This window comes from Pithys albifrons, chromosome 3 (assembly GCF_047495875.1).
Source record: "Pithys albifrons albifrons isolate INPA30051 chromosome 3, PitAlb_v1, whole genome shotgun sequence".
NCBI classification, from domain to species: Eukaryota; Metazoa; Chordata; class Aves; order Passeriformes; family Thamnophilidae; genus Pithys; species Pithys albifrons.
Genome location: NC_092460.1, coordinates 99,129,308 through 99,148,582, shown reverse-complemented (window position 1 = coordinate 99,148,582; position 19,275 = coordinate 99,129,308). Strand labels below are relative to the sequence as shown.

General features: G+C 44.0%; 1 protein-coding gene across 1 annotated transcript in view; it reads right to left on the bottom strand.

The window, feature by feature from the left end:
- The window catches only part of MKLN1 (muskelin 1), a 100,805-nt gene that overhangs the window by 71,390 nt on the left and 10,140 nt on the right, over positions 1–19,275 (bottom strand). The window contains exons 2-4 of the mRNA XM_071552878.1: positions 11,896–11,965; positions 3,151–3,293; positions 1,676–1,764 (exon numbers count right to left, since the gene is read on the bottom strand). Coding sequence (XP_071408979.1) covers positions 1,676–1,764; positions 3,151–3,293; positions 11,896–11,965 — 302 coding nt within the window. The remainder of the gene's footprint in view (positions 1–1,675; positions 1,765–3,150; positions 3,294–11,895; positions 11,966–19,275) is intronic.

Here is a 19,275-nt window from a genome sequence, read left to right as displayed (position 1 = left end):
TTGCCATGGGCAGGGACACATTCCACTATCCCAGGTTGCTCCAAGCGCCTTCCAACTTGGCCTTGGACACTTCCAGGGATGGGGCAGTCACAGCTTCTCTGCCCAACCTGTGCCAGGGCCTGCCCACCCACACAATGAAGAATTTCTTCCTAATATCCATTTAAATCTACCCTCCTTCAGCTTAAGGCCATTCCCCCTTGTCCTATCCCCACACACCCTTGTGAAAAGTGCTACATGAATATCCCATCCCAACAGAACAAGCTGCTCATACCACATCAGAGAAAAATCCTGGTAGTAGAAATTAATCAGCATTTCACCTCCCTAACAAGTTTTAACTTAGTGCAACACTTCATTACATCAGAACACACTTTTCTGGAATACAATTTACATGTCCAGAGAAGCAGCCAACAATCTTTCCACTGGCCCCTTTAGCCCTTCACGAACTACTTGCTGGTTTTCAGCCACTGAAAAATAACATTTCCCAAAAACCTAATACTGGAAGCTTCAGAGTAAGAAATTTTTTAAAAAATAATAAAAAATTAATTTAACTTCCCTTATGTAGTCAACCTTTAACTCTAATCCTCTGCTACTCCTGAGGTTTCCTAAAGCCAAGTGCTACAGATGCTTCCAAAAGTAGCAGCCAGAAACAAACCCAGGGAACAACCAAATCCTCTACTTCTTCAAGAACAGGAAACCCCACAGTTTATGGCACACAAATGACTCCTGGATTCCCAGCCTGAAGCTTTCAGTTCCTCAGGCAAACAGAAGATTCAGAAAGCTGTGTAAAACACACCAGAGTAAAGGACTCCAAGGCAGCCTCTACACAGCCACAATCAGAGTCTTGGCAAAGGAATTACCCAACACATCAAAACGCTCCTAAATTCATCTAAATTAGCCAACAGGATCTTATCTCCTTTCTCAGCAACTACCTCCTTGCTCTATTTTTAACCTTAAACAGCTAGTTTAAAACCAGTCATTCTTGTACTATCTCAGTAGGTAGGAAGGGAAAGATAAATTTACTGAGCAAGCCGAAGGCTCTGAATTCTTGGATTAAATCCAACAGCTCCAAGACTCCTGTTTTCTCTGGCCTGCAGAGAGCAGGAAAGAGAGATCCTCACCTGCTCCCATCACACGTCCCAGTCCTCCCTGAGCACTCCCCCCAGCCAAACCAGACATCAGGGGTTCAAGCCTTCCCTGCCCCTGATGGCAGCTTCAGCCAGAGGTGAGACACAACGACCAAAGCAGCTGGAAGAGAACAGGGGAGGCTCCTGCTGTTGCTTTATGTGTTGCAAGCCTGTTTGAGAATGAAAAGTTTCAAGCTTTTTCAAGCCCACACTGAAACTTTTACTGGTGTTTAACTTAATGATTTATTTTAAAGCTCTATACAGCAGTTTATAGGACAGTAAGCAGCTTCTCCCACAATTAGTTGACTCAACAACTGTATTTCTGAAAATTACTCTGTTTTGCTTTCACTCCCCAGGATTTAAATTATGAAGCTGTTATTTCTTATTAACAGGACTTCACTGTGTTCCAATCTAACCAGTCTAGAAGATGATGAAATGGAACAGCTATTGTGGACACTTTGCCTGAGTACAATGAAGTCACGAGTGCCAAGACTGGCACAAGTATCAGAAGAGATTATTTTCTACTCAGAATGCTGAAAAAATGCATTTACCTATCTTAATGAATCGACAGGGGAACATCTGTTCATCAATTTTATGCTTCAAGGTGAATGTTTCTTTGTTATAATCATTCTTTAAGCCACTGTGGGAAAAAATAAATAAGGTTACTAAATCTTACCTTGTATTTTAGGACTAGCTAACAAATGCAATCTAGGTCATGCCTGAAACGCAAAGCTTGTTTCATATCACTCTGAATCAAAAGTACATGTGCTGGACCAATGCCTGGGCTGTTCTCCACCATGTGTCTCCCTAGGAGGCAGCACTGGGTAGTGATTTTGGGAGGGAACTGACTCTGGATCGATGCTGCTCTTCTGTACCTGTAACCCTGTGACCTCAGCCAACGATCTGCTGAGCTGAACTCTTCCATTCTCAGGAGGGAGAAGGATCAGATCTCAAAACGATCACCCTAAGTGCCTTCTGATCCATTTATGGGCATTACTTCATAAAAATATCAAATATTTAGTATAATTTATCAAAAATCTAAGTCCATTTTTACTGAAGATGCAAGTACAGGTCTCAAAATGAGGATTTTTTTTTAAACTTCAGCACAAGTGAAATGACATCAGATATCAATAATTATTATGATACTAAGACCTCTTCCCCCACAGCTGTAGCAGCAATTTGCAAGACTGGTCTGTCTAAGGGGGCAGGAGGGTGGGAAGGGTTGTGGATGGTTTCTGTATGGTCATGAGGAACGCCTGTGACACAGAACTTCCCACTTTCCCCCCAGCTATTCTGCCTGGCTGCATGTGATGTGCACCCACACACTCCCCAGAGCTGGACTTCTCTTCTGTAGCCTCCCAAAACAGACCTTGCTACTCTTTTCTCTTGTACTCCTGGATATGTAACTCTCTTTCCCCTTTCTGAAACAGCAGAGTCCTTAAAAGGCCCTTGCAAATTTACTTTGCCAACTACTCTGAAGTTCTGGATAACCTGAACAGCCAAAAGGCTCTTTTTTCAGTCTCTATCAGTACAACTACCAAATCCAACTGAACAAAGGAAAATGCAGTTTTTTACATTTGCCAGTTTAATTTATCTACCCATTTGAGGAAAGGCAGAGCAGCTGACTAGTCCAGATCTTTACAGCTGCAATGAGGTTTTTAGGGGGCTTACTTGGGCTTTTCAAAGCTACTTCAAACTTACACACCTGTGGAATCATTTGTCTTGTGCCTCAAGCACATGGAAAGAAGGAATTGCAATCCAGCAATGCTGCACCCTGCTCTCAGCTCTTCCAAATCCCCAAATTTGCTCTCCACAAATCCTCTGTGGTTAGAGCAGGATCAGGAAGGCTCCCTGGAGCAAGCATTGGGATTGCTACTCTGACCTGAGCATAACCATGAGGGCAGATAATTGTAGGATCACAACCACACCTCTGCTCCACTGTGGGCTGTCTCTGCTCGGGAGCCAAGGGGGAAGAGCATTTTGGTCCAGCCTTTGCAATTCCATAGCTGATGGAATAATGTCTTACCTGGATAAAAGATCTGTCATATTCTCCTCATTCATCCCACCAAAAACTTTAAACTTCTTTAAATTGCAGACATGTGTTTTCTCATATTTGCCAAATGTGATGCTCTGGACTATGGCAGGTCTTTCAAGTTTCAGAATCAAATACTGTGGAAGAGAAAACAGTGGATTTTAGTATTCAAGCCAAGCCTGCAAAACACACTAAGGGAGAAGCATTACAGCCTCCAAAAATTCAGTTTACAAAGCCAGAGAATGAAAGTGAAGATGAAACCTCCCCATTACTATATTTTTCCTATGTTGCTGGGATGAAGGAAAAGGTTTTTTAGGAATATTATTTTAAAAGTAGTTTATCCAGAAAAAAGATTTGGTTGAACTACCTATTCCTAGCAATTCTATTCAGGGCTTACATACATTCCTTTAAGTTGGATGCAAGACTTCCTGAAATCTGGCAAATAGGATCAGAGAGTGAAGATTCAAACGCCCACCACAGCCTGAAATGAAATCTAAACTGAATACACAATTAGATAAATACAGTATGTTCCACATGCTAAGAGAACATCAAATTACTTTTCCTCTCTGGGCTGACGCTGTTTAACCACTGAACACAAAGTTTGGCGTGTGGAGAACACAGGAACAACTGGTGATTAACCATCCCAGATAAAACTGAGCCACTTGGTGACAATCACAGAATCCCAGACTATTCTGAGTTGGAAGGGACCCACAAGGATCATTGAGTCCAACTCGTAAGTCAATGGACCAAACAGGGATTGAACTCATGACCTTGGTGTTATCACAACCAGGTATTAACCAACTGAGCTAATAAAAGGTCTTTACACAGAAAATGATGAAAGTGTTGTCCCAAGTGAACATTTGCTCCCCTCTTACACTGGGGGGACACATCTGTGTATGAACAGACAGATTCTCCCAGGCACTCAGCAATAGGACAAGGGGGCACAGGCTCAAGCTCTGCCAGGGGAAATTGAAGTTGGAGAGCAGAAAAAACTTCTTTGCAGAGAGAGTGCTCAGGGATTGGAACGGGCTGCCCAGAGAGGGGGTGGATTCACCATCCCTGGAGGTTTTTCAGCTGAGCTTGGCCGTGGCACTGAGTGCCATGATCTGGTAAAGGGACTGGAGTTGGATCAAGGGTTGGACTTGATGATCTCGGAGGTCTTCTCCAACCCAGCTGATTCTATGATTATTCATACTCAGACCCCAGCTATCAGCTTCACCACTACTGGAGGAAAAAAAGGGCTGTTCCCCTGGAAAAGCAGGCGCTGGGAAGCACTTGCACCATTCACCAGGGACCACCAAGCACCTTCCCCTACCAAACAGGTCTTGGGGGGAGTCTGGGGACATCCTGTTTTGCAGAACATGTCACGTTTTACACCTGAAAACAGCATGTTTAATTCTTTTCCCTAATTTCCCAGAAATAAGCAGTGCACACAGGGAAGGAACCGAGGCAAAGCGCTGAATCACAATCCCTCATCGTGCCGGGCTTCCTCACAACCGCTGCCATCAGGGCTGCAGCACCAGCAGAGGAGTACAGGGCTGCAGGACACCCCCCACCACAGGCTCTGCTGGGGGCCCTGTCCCTCTGAGCAGCAGCACTGCCAAGCCAGACACGACACTTTATATTCCATCTTTCATCAACATCAAGCAGAGTATTTGCATGTGTGTCTGTGGCTGCTTTCTGTGGATCCTGAGCAGAGACTGAGGAGTGTCTCCCTCTCAAGTGCCACAAGCATCACTCTGCTCAGGATAAACAGCTCCATCAGCAGGAGAATCTCACCCTAGAGGTAAAACTTTTGGAAGAGAACAGGAACAACCTTGCCCATCTGTTTAGTTGTCAGTCGTTCTGACTCAGCCCCAGAGGGCTCCTAATTCTCATTCTATGAGCAGGACTGACATCATTCTGAAGAGCATCAGGATGAAGAAGATGTGATGCACAAGGTTCCCAGTGTCTGGTTCCACTACATTTAGAAAAAGTTTAGATTTAAAGAAATACTTGTACCTACAACAGTTGCAGATGACAGTGCAGACTGGATAGGTACCTAACAGAAGATTTAGAATCACAGAACCAGTTGGGTTGGAAGAGACCTCCAAGATCATCAAGTCCAACCCTTAATCCAACCCCACTGATTACCAGATCATGGCACTCAGTGACACATCCAGTCTCACCTTAAAAACATCCAGGGTCCAAGAATCCACCCACTCTCTGGGCAGCCCATTCCAATGCCTGAGCACTCTCTCTGCAAAGAATTTCTTTCTCATCTCCGACTTCAATTTCCCCTGGCAGAGCTTGAGCCCATCGTGTCCCCTTGTCCTATTGCTGAGTGCCTGGGAGAAGAGACCAACCCCCACCTGGCCAGAACTTCCCTTCAGGCAGTTCCAGACAGTGCTGAGGTCACCTCTGAGCCTCCTCTTCTCCAGGCTAAACACCCCCAGCTCCCTCAGCCTCTCCCCACAGCACTTGTACTCCAGTCCCTTCTCCAGCCTCGTTGCTCTTCTCTGGCCCCGCTCCAGTCCCTCAAGCTCTTTCCTCAACTGAGGGGCCCAGAACTGAACACAACACTCAAGGTGTGGCCTCCCCAAGGCAGAGTCCAGGGGAAGGGTCACTGCCCTGGGCCTGCTGGCCACGCTAGTTTGGATACAGGCCAGGATCCCATTGGCCTTCTTGGCCACCTGGGCACACTGGTGGCTCATGTTCAGCCTCCTGCCAATCCAAACCCCTGTCAAAGATGTGTCCAGCAACTCAAATTTTTTCAGACAGAAGAAGATAAACCAGTATCAGCACTGCAAGGGTACAATAGAAGAATGCTTTGGTGCTTTTCCAGATTTTTTAACGAAAAATTTCTACTTTTGTGAAGAACACCATCCACCTAAATGTCAGAACCCACTGCTAAGTTTAACTGGCAGTAAGCTGTGCCTTTGTCTCAAAATACTTCCCAAATTTCAGAAAAAAATCCTGAAGTTCTATAAGAAAACTTATTTCTTAGAGGAGAGGAAAGGATGAGCAAAAGGACAGTCCTGCAATGAGTAAGGCAGCACTTGATCCATGGCACAGCCTGCTGCCAAAATTCCCATGCAGAACACACAGTACACAACGTCTAAGAACTCCTCCCACACCATCATATCTTCCCTGTAGATTTCTCCCAAAGCTGGAAAAGCGAAGCCAGCACTACCAGCAACTGCAATTCTTAATCTTGCTGGAATCCCAACCCTAATGCCTGGGCCATGAACACAGACTTTCTCAAGTACCACACAAGATTTGCAAAACCTTGGCACAAACATCATCCTGCATTATTCAATTCTTAGCCTAAATTAAGGAAGAGAAAAGCAGGACTGCAGTGAAATCCTTTGCGCCTCGAAGGGAGCGAGGCACTGCAATTACTCCACAGGGCCAGCAATTTCTTAACCCTACAGACAGAGAGGGAACTCTGCAGCCCTCCTTCCCACTTCCACACATCCCACCACCTGCTGAGTCACGCAGACCTCAGAAAAAATACAAGTACAAAAGCTAAACACAACCTTTTTGTGAATTTATCTACTGATTGATATGGAAGCTAAAGACAGGTTTGCTTTAAAACCCTGTACCTCGGTATATACTTTTGTATTTTTTAATTCACACACATGAAACTGAAAGAAGGGAAATCTGGGTCGGGTATTAGGAAGAAATTCTTCTCTGTGAGGGTGGGCGGGCCCTGGCACTGGTTGGGCAGAGAAGCTGTGGCTGCCCCAGCCCTGGAAGTGTCCAAGGCCAGGTTGGAGCAACCTGGGACAGTGGGAGGTGTCCCTGCCCATGGCCAGGGGTGGAATGGGATGGTCTTTAAGGTCCCTTTCAACCCAAACCATTCTATGATTCCATGATTTATATAAAAATACATACACAATGTACTTTTGGGTCTCTAAACACACACAGACCCTGCTGCCCTGTGTGGGTACCAGCTACAAATCTCACTGACACAAAACCCACATTGGCTCAGGAGCTGCAAACAGCTGGGCTGCAGGGATATTTCTGGAATGCTACCAGGATTTTAGCTGTGACAGACTATTCCCTATTGCTTTGAAAGAAGGGGCAGAAGTGTACATAAGATCAAGTGATTTATGCAACCTGGAGAGAACAAGTCTATGAGATTTCAGGCCAATACATACACCAAGGTATTTGACACTTTTCCATCCTATTGCAATAAGCAACATTAGTACATTTAATGTCCACGTATCCGTGCAGCATTCCATAAATTCCAATTATAACCTGAAGTGTTTCTCCATTAAAACATGGCACAAGGACACTAATTGCTGTAACTAAGCAAAAAATTCAGCCCAATCGTTAAACCTCAAATTACAACAGCTACAAAAAAGATGCCACAAAACATTTGAAGAGTAAAACTTCCAGTTTATGAGTCAACATATTTGTAAATGGAGAATCAGAATGAGTAAAGTCACGTACAGCACTTCAGCACCCCAACAGATCACCACACTGCTCCCAGAAAAAGTATATCCAGCCTTGTCACACTGGGAGCTGCAGCAAATTCCAAACTTTTTTGAAGCTCTGCTCTGTGCTGTATTTTGATGACAATCATATGAAAGCTTCAGCATCACACAATCCAGTGTAAACTTTATTAATGTACTTTATACTAATTCCTGATGCAATCTACACAGCAGGATAAAAATGAAGAGAGGAAGACTGGCCTTCCCCAATTGTGTGGGCAATGCCACCAACTTGATACATCTGCTCTTCCATGTCTTCAAAATTCTCATCTCCCCAACACTGGAATGGGCTGTCCAGGGAAGGGGTGGAGTCACCATTCCTGGAATGGTTGAGGAAATGACTGGATGTGGCACTTAATGCCATGGTCTAGTTGATGAGGTGATGTTTGGTCAAAGATTGGACTCTCAGAGGCCTTTTCCAACCTGATTCTGTGATCAAATATGCTGAACCAGATTCCAAACTGCACTACACAAGCTGCCTGTGCAATTAAAGTCACACTGTAATTTATTAATTTCTCTTCAACCATTTCTGCTCAAGTATTTTTTTTTATTAAGGAGGAGTGAAACTTGTATTGCACGTGAAAATAACCACAACACAACACAACACAACACAACAGCAGGGGCTGCCCCTGCCCACAACACAAACCTCCTTGTTGCTTTTTCAATTTAATTGGTGGCTAAATAAAAATCTATCCTCTTGTTCTACACATTATCAATCAAGCCACTCAGGGGGATTAGATGCTGTTCTGCAGAGTCTTCTATGTCAGATCATTGCTGGAATCATCAGGATGAGACTTCCTGACAGGACTGTGGTGTTCAGCACCACCAGCCCCATTGCTCCACACTTCCTATGTAAGCTGAGAACTTGATTAAAAATAGAACCCTCAGCCTTCTCCTGCTTGAATAGGTTACTACATAACAGGTTTGTTATTAAATATATAATTTCTGGGTCATCTATTTCAAGGCTCAAGAAAGATATCTAGTTTAATAAACAGAAAACCAGCTGTCAGATGTATTTCCTTTCACTGGCACTCATTCATAACCAACTGGTGACTTTCAGGGCCATGAGAATTATTTAACTCTACCATACCCTTAAAGCCAAAAAACCCTTCACTAAATATAGTCACGTGGCAGCATTTCAAGTGTCTACACTTCCACTTTCATTTTCTTTCCTTTCTCAAAAAGGTTTGATCCAGACCCTGGCACATTTAATGCATTTTCATCGAGCTGCTGAGCACATTTTGATGTTTTTAATTTGTGTTCTTCCAATTTGTGCTCGTCCCAGCAAGAGGAACATGGTGAAAGAAAATGTGCCTGGAGAGGTTTTGTTTCACTCCACAAGGGAAGGGAACAGATCAATGTTTAGGGACTCACTCATATTTCTACCCCACAGGGAATTGCCAAGCCCTGACGTTCAGGTGAGACACTGATGAGACGAACACGAGCGATTAGGGCGGCAGAGCTTAGTAAAATATCTCCCAGCACGTTCCAGTGAGCGTGACTGACACGAGTCCTTGTGTTGTTGTCTCAGCCCTTGTTTCAGCCAATAAAACTGGGAACAAGGAGAGCTTTATTTCCCTGAGTTTTAGTTCGCTTCCTGTCCGGACCGTTATGGCCACCCACACACTCCAACAAGTGCGTCACCGCACAAGTGACCAGTTTTTAACTGAAGTGCTGCCAACACACCGCCCATAAAACGCTTTCCAGCTTCATTTTCCATAGGATACGTGATGTTTATCCTGGGCATTAAAAGCCCTGTGTGTATCTCAACATTTCTCAGAATATGAACTACTCATCTTCTAACAAAGTAACTGACTTTGCCCCAACCTCTCACTTATAACTCAAGTCACCTGCTGTTTCAGCTGAGGAATCTGCCTGAAAAACTTCAACCACCTGGAAAAACAAGGAAGCAGAACACCTGTGGAAAAGTTTTACCTGCATTTAAATGTGGCAGTCTTTCAATGGGCAAGGTGCAAGAACTATTTTGAGCAAAATGCAACCAAATCCAGAGTTCTTTTGTCAACTATGAGACAACACAAACAGCAACTGCTTCCACATCCACAGAAATAACAAAAACTGCATTATTTGCACACAGGCCTCTTCTGTAAATTTTAATTCCCCATTCCCTCTTTCCAGTTAATTTTTCACCAGAGAAATTAAACTGTAATAAAATGCTTTACATGAATAATTAAGCACTCAGGTTGGAAACATGAGATTTGTCTAAAGTATAGTATACAATAATTAATATATTCTACATAGTATAAAGGCACTGCAAACGTTTCACCTCTCTCAGCACTCAGGATCAGGCTTGTTGACTCCAACTACACAGTGTTTTATGTTCTCACTATTGGATACAGAGATTCAGGAAGAGGAATGGAGCAGGATGATCTTTCACAGTTAGGCAGCCAGGTTTTCTGTTGGTTTGCCTTTAAATAACAGGATAAAACTCAAATACTGTTTGCCAATCTCAGTGGCTGCTACAAAGCCCAATTTTTTGCAAGTCAGACCTTAATTCTGGATACCTAATACATGTCTAGATATGTGACACACAGGTAGACAAATGACAGTGTTAATTCTTCTCTCTCCTACCAAAAAGGCTGGTTAAATGCCTTGCTTAGCATTCAGAGCAGTGCCCAGATCTCCAGGGTTGGAGTCAGTTGTTCTGCAGCAGAATCTCCATTCAGGTCACGACCAATCCACATAAAATTTTTGGAAGACATCTCTTTAACAAGCTCATGTGGTTTGTACAGAAGTCTGCCAGTCTAATTATTCCCTGTTTAATCTACATGTCTGAATACAACTCCTATCATTGCTTGTCAGCTTCAAGCAGACATTGGGAATATTCTAAAGCATCCAGTTACAAGAGGTGCATTCCCATTCCATAATCAGATTTTTAAAAGCACCAAATACTCAGGATGGCTCAGAAAATGGAAGGGTAAATTTGAGCAACAACTAAAAGCAAACCTCAGATAAAAACCCAGTCCAAAACTACACCACAACCAACCCTGCCTTGGGAACAAGAGGACCATAAGAAAAACAAGTGTTTCCTGTATGGAAGGAAGGATGGCACAGACTGGAATACAACCCATGCTCAATATCCATCACCCTGCAATCCACAGTTCCTAGAGAGACTAAATCAGCCTCAGGCTATGGATTAAATTTCTATGCTGTTTAACAAAATAATTATATATTAAAATTCAAATTAAAAGAGCAATAGATGCACAGAGGCATCAAGAGGATAAAAATTATTAGTCTTCACAAGCAGGTTTATGAAACACGTTACTGGAATAAACAGGACAGTTTTCCATCTCCCCTAAACAAACTCTCACTTCCACAGACACAACGGGAGAAAAGGATTGATCAGAAAATCCAGATGAAAGCTCTGCAGCTGGATGAGATGACCTGCTGCTCTCAGGAGCCACCAGTGCACACTATTGATTTTTAACACACCTCCAAGGCAAAGCAGAAAGATTCACCTGGAGAAAAATCCTGTGAGATTTCACTCATGAGGAATCCTTGGATTAAATAAGCAGAACTTTGCACAAAAGAGAGACACTGCACAAGACAGTGCTGTGTGCCAATGCTTTAAACAAAAGGATTTAAACACAACTAATTTTAAACAACAAGCAACATTAAGAGACAGAATTTAATCAAAAAATATCAGAGTAATAAGGTACAGATCTAACACAAAGAGAAGGATAACACACTTATTAGAGAAAAAAGGAATAAATAGAACAGCATTTTCAGGATAACCTACAACCTAATTGATAGTGAGAAAGCAAATTAGATGCTAAAATCAATACAAATCGTATTAAAATAAGGTGCTTAACCAGCAGAAGTGGTGACATTCATGTCTCTCTAACCAGAGGCTACATTTCTAAACGTGCTGTTAGGAGAAACAAACACAGGCTCCTCAGATCTGGGATTCAAGGCCAAGAACCTACAACAGCCTCCAGTAGTGCTGACAAAGGGGGACCTCACGCCTCATTAGCAGCTTAATCTCGCCATAAGGTTCGATTATTTCCAGCACAACCACGACTGCCAAGGATGAAACCTGAAACTTCTCCCGCAATGAAGCATTTCTTGAAACGTCACAAATCGCTATAAATGTAAATACCTAATGTACCAACAACCTGCATTTTACCCAGGGAAGGAAGCCTAAGAGGCTGTCAACAGCAGCAGAGTACATTTAAAATAAGAATTCCAGTATATATTGAGTTGTACAACACAGCTGTAGCATTGTAGAGATTCAGGAGCTTACCTGGGGAGGATAATTGCTTTCTGAAGACCATCTTGAGGACTGATCATTGGGCTTATCCACCAGGATATTCCTAAAAAAATGAGAAGCCAAAATTAATTTAAGTAACAGCCACATATTTTACTTCTCCAGTGAATGTGGTTACATGCAGATCAGTAACATTCTCATGCAACTACCTAAATCACCAGGTAGAGACTCAGGTTCTCCCCCTCCTTTATTATAAATTTCCTGCATCCCTATTTTACAGGACCCATCAAAATGTGCCTCCGAGCCTCGTGGTTGTGAAATGGAGCACCAGGTTGTGAAATAAAAAAGATCCAAATTATGAAATAAATGTAGAACAGATGAATTTACCCAGGCCCAAGCCTGTAATGGAGTGGAAAAAACGGGCTCATTCAGTCCAGCAGGGTAAGAACTTTTCAATAAGGTTCAAGTGATGAGCAGTAAGAGGGTTAGCAAGCCAAAAATTGTCCTTTACTAGACAGGCAATGCTGGAAGGGAGAGTGAGAGCTGTTAACCTAGTTAAGCTTTCCTGGAGGGTGGAAGATGACCACCTGACTGCTGCCAAACTTTAACAAGTATTTTTCATGAGCTACGAGCCTAGAACAACACAGAAGAAAGCAGAAGTCCAACTCTTCAACCAGCAGAATTGAGTTGCTTTCTTACAGTTTGGAATAGCACAATGTTTAGGTAATTACTAAATTCTGAAAAGGTTTTTGGCTAAAATTAAACAGATTCACCGTGATGGTTATATGACAAGTTTGCCTTATCTCCTAAAACAATGTGGAAAAGTAAAGCTCCCAGATTAAACAAAACAAAAAAAAAAACAACAAAAAAACATTAAAATATACATACTTATTGGTAAGGTGATGATGCACCACCTGCTGGACAGGCCTTATGAGCTCTATGACATCCAACTAACTCATCAGCTCATAAAACTTATATAAAAAGAAGGAAACTCATCAAAAGGCTTCTGCCATTCCATCTGCTGTGTAGGAGGGAAGGATCACGAGCATCTGGATTACTACAAAGGGCTGGAGGAAAAGGCGCTCCTGTGAAAGCTCCGGGGGGAAGGAGGTGAAGTCAGAGGTTGAGCATTAACAGACAGAAATGAGCTCGCTCTTTCCACACTGGGCAGACCGAAATCGCCGCACTAGCAACAGTATCCAAGCAGTGCTGCAGTGACAAAGGAGACAGCAAAGAGCCACACCAGGGTGGCCTCTGAAATCCCAGCATTTTCAAGAGCTGGTGAAGTGGTTGTGTGCATCCTCGAGCTCAGGGAGACACCTCGGGATTTCCACACAGCGTAGGAACAAAATTCAGGTTCCCCCTCCCTCCCTTTAGCTAATTCCCATCAAAGCACAGCTATCAACAGGAGCCAACAGTGTGCCCAGGTGGCCAAGAAGGACAATGGGATCCTGGCCTGGATCCAAACCAGCGTGGCCAGCAGGCCCAGGGCAGTGACCCTTCCCCTGGACTCTGCCTTGGGGAGGCCACACCTTGAGTGTTGTGTTCAGTTCTGGGCCCCCCAGTTGAGGAAAGAGCTTGAGGGGCTGGAGCGGGGCCAGAGAAGAGCAACGAGGCTGGAGAAGGGACTGGAGCACAAGTGCTGTGGGGAGAGGCTGAGGGAGCTGGGGGTGTTTAGCCTGGAGAAGAGGAGGCTCAGAGGTGGAACTCTCTGAAGGGAAGTTCTGGCCAGGTGGGGGTTGGTCTCTTCTCCCAGGCACTCAGCAATAGGACAAGGGGGCACGATGGGCTCAAGCTCTGCCAGGGGAAATTGAAGTTGAATATCAGAAAGAAATTATTTGCAGAGAGAGTGCTCAGGCATTGGAATGGGCTGCCCAGAGAGGGGGTGGATTCCCCATCCCTGGAGGGTTTTCAGCTGAGCTTGGCTGTGGCACTGAGTGCCATGATCTGGTAAAGGGACTGGAGTTGGACCAAGGGTTGGACTTGATGATCTCGAAGGTCTTTTCCAACCCAATCCATTCTATGATTCTGTGATTCTAACACAGTGATGCCAGCACTGATCCAGGTCTGCAGGTACTTCATTCACCCATTTCCAGTGGGGAAAATGGGATGGAACAGGATACAGACACGCACTGCCCTCCACCTCAAACCCCATCGAACAGGGAACATCAAGTCACGGGTCTCCATAATTAAACATCCAGCTGAGAACATCTAGTTTGGAAAGAGGCTCAACCCTAAGAGAAAACCAAACCTCTAGCTTTAATTACAACCGGGACAAAACGAACTGACCAAACCAAAGGGGAGAATTTGGGAACTGGTTAGACACAGATTCCTAATAAAAGCTGCCAGTCTCCAAGCTAAGTCAGCATTAGAAACCACAAGACACTTGCTTTGGAGAAGATTCATACCTGCACTCTCCTCTACCACGCCACAGGCAAAACAGCACGGTATTTAATAAATTCTTAATGCCTTTTACTATCTGGAGAGAAAAAAAAGGCCAAACTTGAAGATCTGTATCTTAATCTAAATACTTAAGGGATATAAAGGCTGATAAAAACAGATAATGGCCTTTCTTCTTTATAGAGCTTTGTCTTAAAATGCAAGGAGACAACTTACCCTATAGATTACATTTTATTTATGATGCCTTTACATTTGCTTAAATACTGGACAATAAACTCTTCATACATTGAGCAACAATTGCAGGAATTGGCACTGTTACATGGTCAAATAATTCCCTGCTGGAAAGGCATTTTATACCTGGGAGAGATCCCAAATACCATATTTTTAGAAGGAGATTTGTTTGCTTCTCCAGGTCAAAGATCAGTTTGTTACAACCAAAGAGGATCTCAATCAGCACAGCCCGACAAGATAAAAATCCTTCCGCAGACAGAGAGAAGAGGGTCAGGCAGCTCACACAAAATTAAGGCTAAAAAGAAATGTGAAAGATGAAGATAGCAGTGTCAACGGAGTTAGAAATGTTTAAAAATACACGGGTTATTAATTTATTAAGATTAAACAAACACTGAAGGCAGAAGTCAATTTACCGTAACAATTTAGGCAAATTTATGGGCTCGGAGGAATTCAAGCATTCCAGCAGCCATGAGACAGTAAGAAACAAACAAATTCATATCCTAATGGCAGATGCCTTTTTCCGTGGAAAGCCCTTTTTCTGGACATCACAAAACTCCCACACAGTCCCCAGGGGCAGGCTTTGCAGATATGACACCTAGATTAAAATCTGAGAAACTTTACAAGTGAAAATTCCATTAACTCAACGACTTTACATGTAATTTTCACAAGGCATTAAAAAAAAAAAAAAGAAAAAAGGTATTTGTAAGCCCTCGATCTACAGCAAGAATTAGATGGTTTTATGCAAGCTTTTCCTGCGAAATAGTGACCCATTAAATGTGGTTTGAGATAACTCATAATCATCAGCTGTGGATACAAGATCGAGTCTTGCACGAATCTCCAACAGTGCCGACAGGGACCGTCCCACCCTCTTGTGCCAGGGCCTCCCCCTCCCTCCAGCAGCAGCTATAATAAAGATTTGTATAAATAAACTTCTTTAGTGAGGATCATTCTCCAGTTCAGCTCATCACCAGTGCCAGCACCAACTGGGACAAAAAGATGAGCAGCTGGATCCAAACAAGGGGTTCACAAACTCCCAATCTCCCTCTCCCCCTGGAAAAATCAGATGTTGTGATACCTCTGCTACAAAAAGGGAAGGAGAAGGAGCCATTTTATTTGCTCCACAGGCAGTACCATGTCCAGAGGCAGCACTGGAGTGCCTTCATTTCCTGACCTGGCTGCCTGCATGGCTATTAACAGCTCAGCCTTGCTCCAAGTGTTCCCATCCCTAAATAAGTGGATGGTTCTGATTGCTCCATGCAAAAAGCCCTCCTGGCAGAGCACAAGGCAAGGTTCTTTTTATTACCCGGGCAGACACTGTTATTGCAGCTGCTGGAAGTGGATAATTCCTCCCTTTATCATCCCAGAAACCGTCGTATCCGTTGTGCCAAGTGATGGTTGATCCCTGCTGGAATGACAGAGATGACCCCACGCCTGGGGACTTCGCTGTGCAAAGAGCTCTGCGGGTTCAGGCAGGACAACCTTTAAGGGAGAGTTTTTCTTTGCTCTCTGGGGGGAGGGAGAACTAAGATGACTTTGCAGAATATCCTGCAAATTAGGTTTAAGGGTGCTATAATTTGCATCTAACCTAAATATTTTCATGAAGCTGCTATTAGAGAAATCCATGACTTTAGGAATGAGTCCTTAAGAATAAACAAATCCCAAGCACTCGCTTTGCCTGGCACATTCACGTGGCTCCTCAGAGAGCAACTCTGCGGTGGTGAGGCCACACCTTGAGTGTTGTGTTCAGTTCTGGGCCCCTCAGTTCAGGAAAGAGCTTGAGGGGCTGGAGCGGGGCCAGAGAAGAGCAACGAGGCTGGAGAAGGGACTGGATGTGGCACTGAGTGTCCTCTGAAACACCTCCAGGGACAGAGAATCCAACAAGTCTTGATCCAACCCCACTGTGATCACCAGCCCAGGGCACGGAGTGCCAGAGTGATCACAGTGGGGTTGGATCAAGGGTTGGACTTGATGATCTCAGAGGTCTCTTCCAAACCAAGTGAGAAGAGAAGAGCAACGAGGCTGGAGAAGGGACTGGAGCACAAGTGCTGTGGGGAGAGGCTGAGGGAGCTGGGGGTGTTCAGCCTGGAGAAGAGGAGGCTCAGAGGTGACCTCAGCACTGTCTGGAACTGCCTGAAGGGAAGTTCTGGCCAGGTGGGGGTTGGTCTCTTCTCCCAGGCACTCAGCAATAGGACAAGGGGGCACGATGGGCTCAAGCTCTGCCAGGGGAAATTGAAGTTGGAGAGCAGAAAAAAAATTCTTTGCAGAGAGAGTGCTCAGGCATTGGAATGGGCTGCCCAGAGAGGGGGGGGATTCCCCATTCCTGGAGGTTTTTAACCTGAGCTTGGCCGTGGCACTGAGTGCCATGATCTGGTAAAGGGACTGGAGTTGGACCAAGGGTTGGACTTGATGATCTCGGAGGTCTTTTCCAACCCAAGCCATTCTATGATTCTGTGAAGGGGCACACAATTCACGAAGAGCACTTGGAATATGAACAGGGGTCCTAGAGAACCCCGGAGGTACCAGGCCATTCTGCTGCAAAAAGCATTTGGAGTGCAAGGGAAACAGAGGCTGACTGAGAACAGACAAAATCTTTGCTCCAGGGGTTCTCCATGTGATGATTTTTTCAGTTTTTCCTACAGCCATCCCAAAAGAGATCAGGGAGAACGCAGCAACTGGAATACAGGGAGTAGGATTTCCACTCAGGCCACTGGAAGACGTGGTGAATGAACTATTTGAAGCATGTGGAGCCATCACTCCAGCCAGCACAACGATCCAGGGAGATGCTCCTGCCCAGCCCAGACACTGGAATGTACACACAATCTTAACCAAGAAAAACAGAAGAAAAAGCCCAACTTGCCACCAAAACAAACCAAGTCCATGGATCTGGAAAGAACTACAGGTTTGGTTTTTTTCTCCTGCGACTCCCAGAAAGTCACTGCAACTATTGCTGGTTTCAAACCACCTGACTGAGATGTTTGAAAACCTGTGGCTGACACTTAAACAGTCCAGAAAAACCTTTATAGATTCTGTTACAAAGATTTTCTCCTCCCTAATGGAAGAGTTCTCTGCTTAAAATGGTAGAAGGGGATAAAGACATGAAAATGTCTTGGTTGAAACTCACCAAATTTATTATGCACATCCATTCAGGAAACAAGTTTTTGGGGGTTTGGCTCTTGTTTTTTGGGGTTGCTTTTTTAAAACCCAATTTCTTAACCCCACAGAAGGACCTCCTGTATTGCAAAACAAAGTTTAAGCGTGTTCAAGAGTGTGTAGTTTTAAATATTACACTGTCGTGAGATTTGCAAAGTTACTGCTCAGATTTGCTTCATCTCCTCAGCAGTCTCACACAATCAGCCAGTATATTATAAATTTACTTCTCTGAAAAATAAAATAGCTTAGCAAGTACAGCATAACAAAAATAAACTGCAGGATTTAGAAATCACCTTACAGAAATATATTTATTAGATCACAGCTGACTATCCTGGACAACAAACTAGGTCTTAGTTAGCTCTGGCTAAGATATAGTTCAATTAAAATCAGTTTTTCAATGATTTCTTTCAATTGACATTTTACTTTTTGGTTTTTAAGCAATCTCTCATCACTGCCAGGCCAACCAAACTGCTTCCTAATAAATGCAAAATGACACAGTTGCAGACAATTCCAGTAAGGCAAGTTAGGAGGTGTTTGTTTTTAACCCCCCCCTACCTAATTAAGACTTCTTTAACCAAGATCTGTTTGATTCATCACCACTTCCTCCTGACACACCAAGAATTAAATGTTACCCATAATGACTAAAATTGCAGCAGTGCAGTGAATTCCCAGGAAGTCATAGAAGTGTTTGGGGTGGGAAAAGATCTCCAAAATCACCAAGTCCAACCATTCCCCCAGCACTGCCAAGTCCACCAGTAAACTGTGTTCCCAATGAAGTCTTTAAAATCCCTCTAAGAAAGGTGACTCCACTTCCATGAACAGTTCCAGGGCTTGACAACCCTTTTGGAGAAGCAACTCTTCCTGATATCCAATCTAAACCTGCCCTGGCACAACCTGAGGTCACTTCCAAGTTATCAGAGCCCGGTAAGCAACTTCTATTCCAGTGACACTCAACAACCCTAAATCACAGATTAAACTTTTGACTGTATCACACCCTGGGAGGTCCAAATCCAGCTCCAGGCTGGGAATATCAGTGTTAACACAGTGGAAAAACAAACTGGAGATAGAATAAAGTCAGGCTTATTCATTGGTACCCACAGTAACTTCAGGCATCACAGATGAATACCAGCCTCACTGACCCAAAATTTAGGGATTACAGTTTAGATGCAACTGAACTGGTAGTGATGCTGAGAACATTTAAGCTTGAAAAATCACCAAGGTTTGTTCTCCTCCTGCACAAAAATGAAATTTTTCCATGTACTTTATCTGCTTTTTAATATGAAAATAATTTAGAATGCCAGTGTTCAGTTCTGGGTCCCTCAGTTGAGGAAAGAGATTGAGGGGCTGGAGCGGGGCCAGAGAAGAGCAACGAGGCTGGAGAAGGGACTGGAGCACAAGTGCTGTGGGGAGAGGCTGAGGGAGCTGGGGGTGTTTAGCCTGGAGAAGAGGAGGCTCAGAGGTGACCTCAGCACTGTCTGGAACTCCCTGAAGGGAACTTAGTGATTATAAAATCATCTGGCCCAGTATCTTTTACCCATTTCATAATCAGTGTTCATTTGGACATGCCCAAGACACAAGGATATTTCAAATTCAGCCTTTTAACTTGGCCTAGGTGAGGTCTGAGGAGGCTCCCTG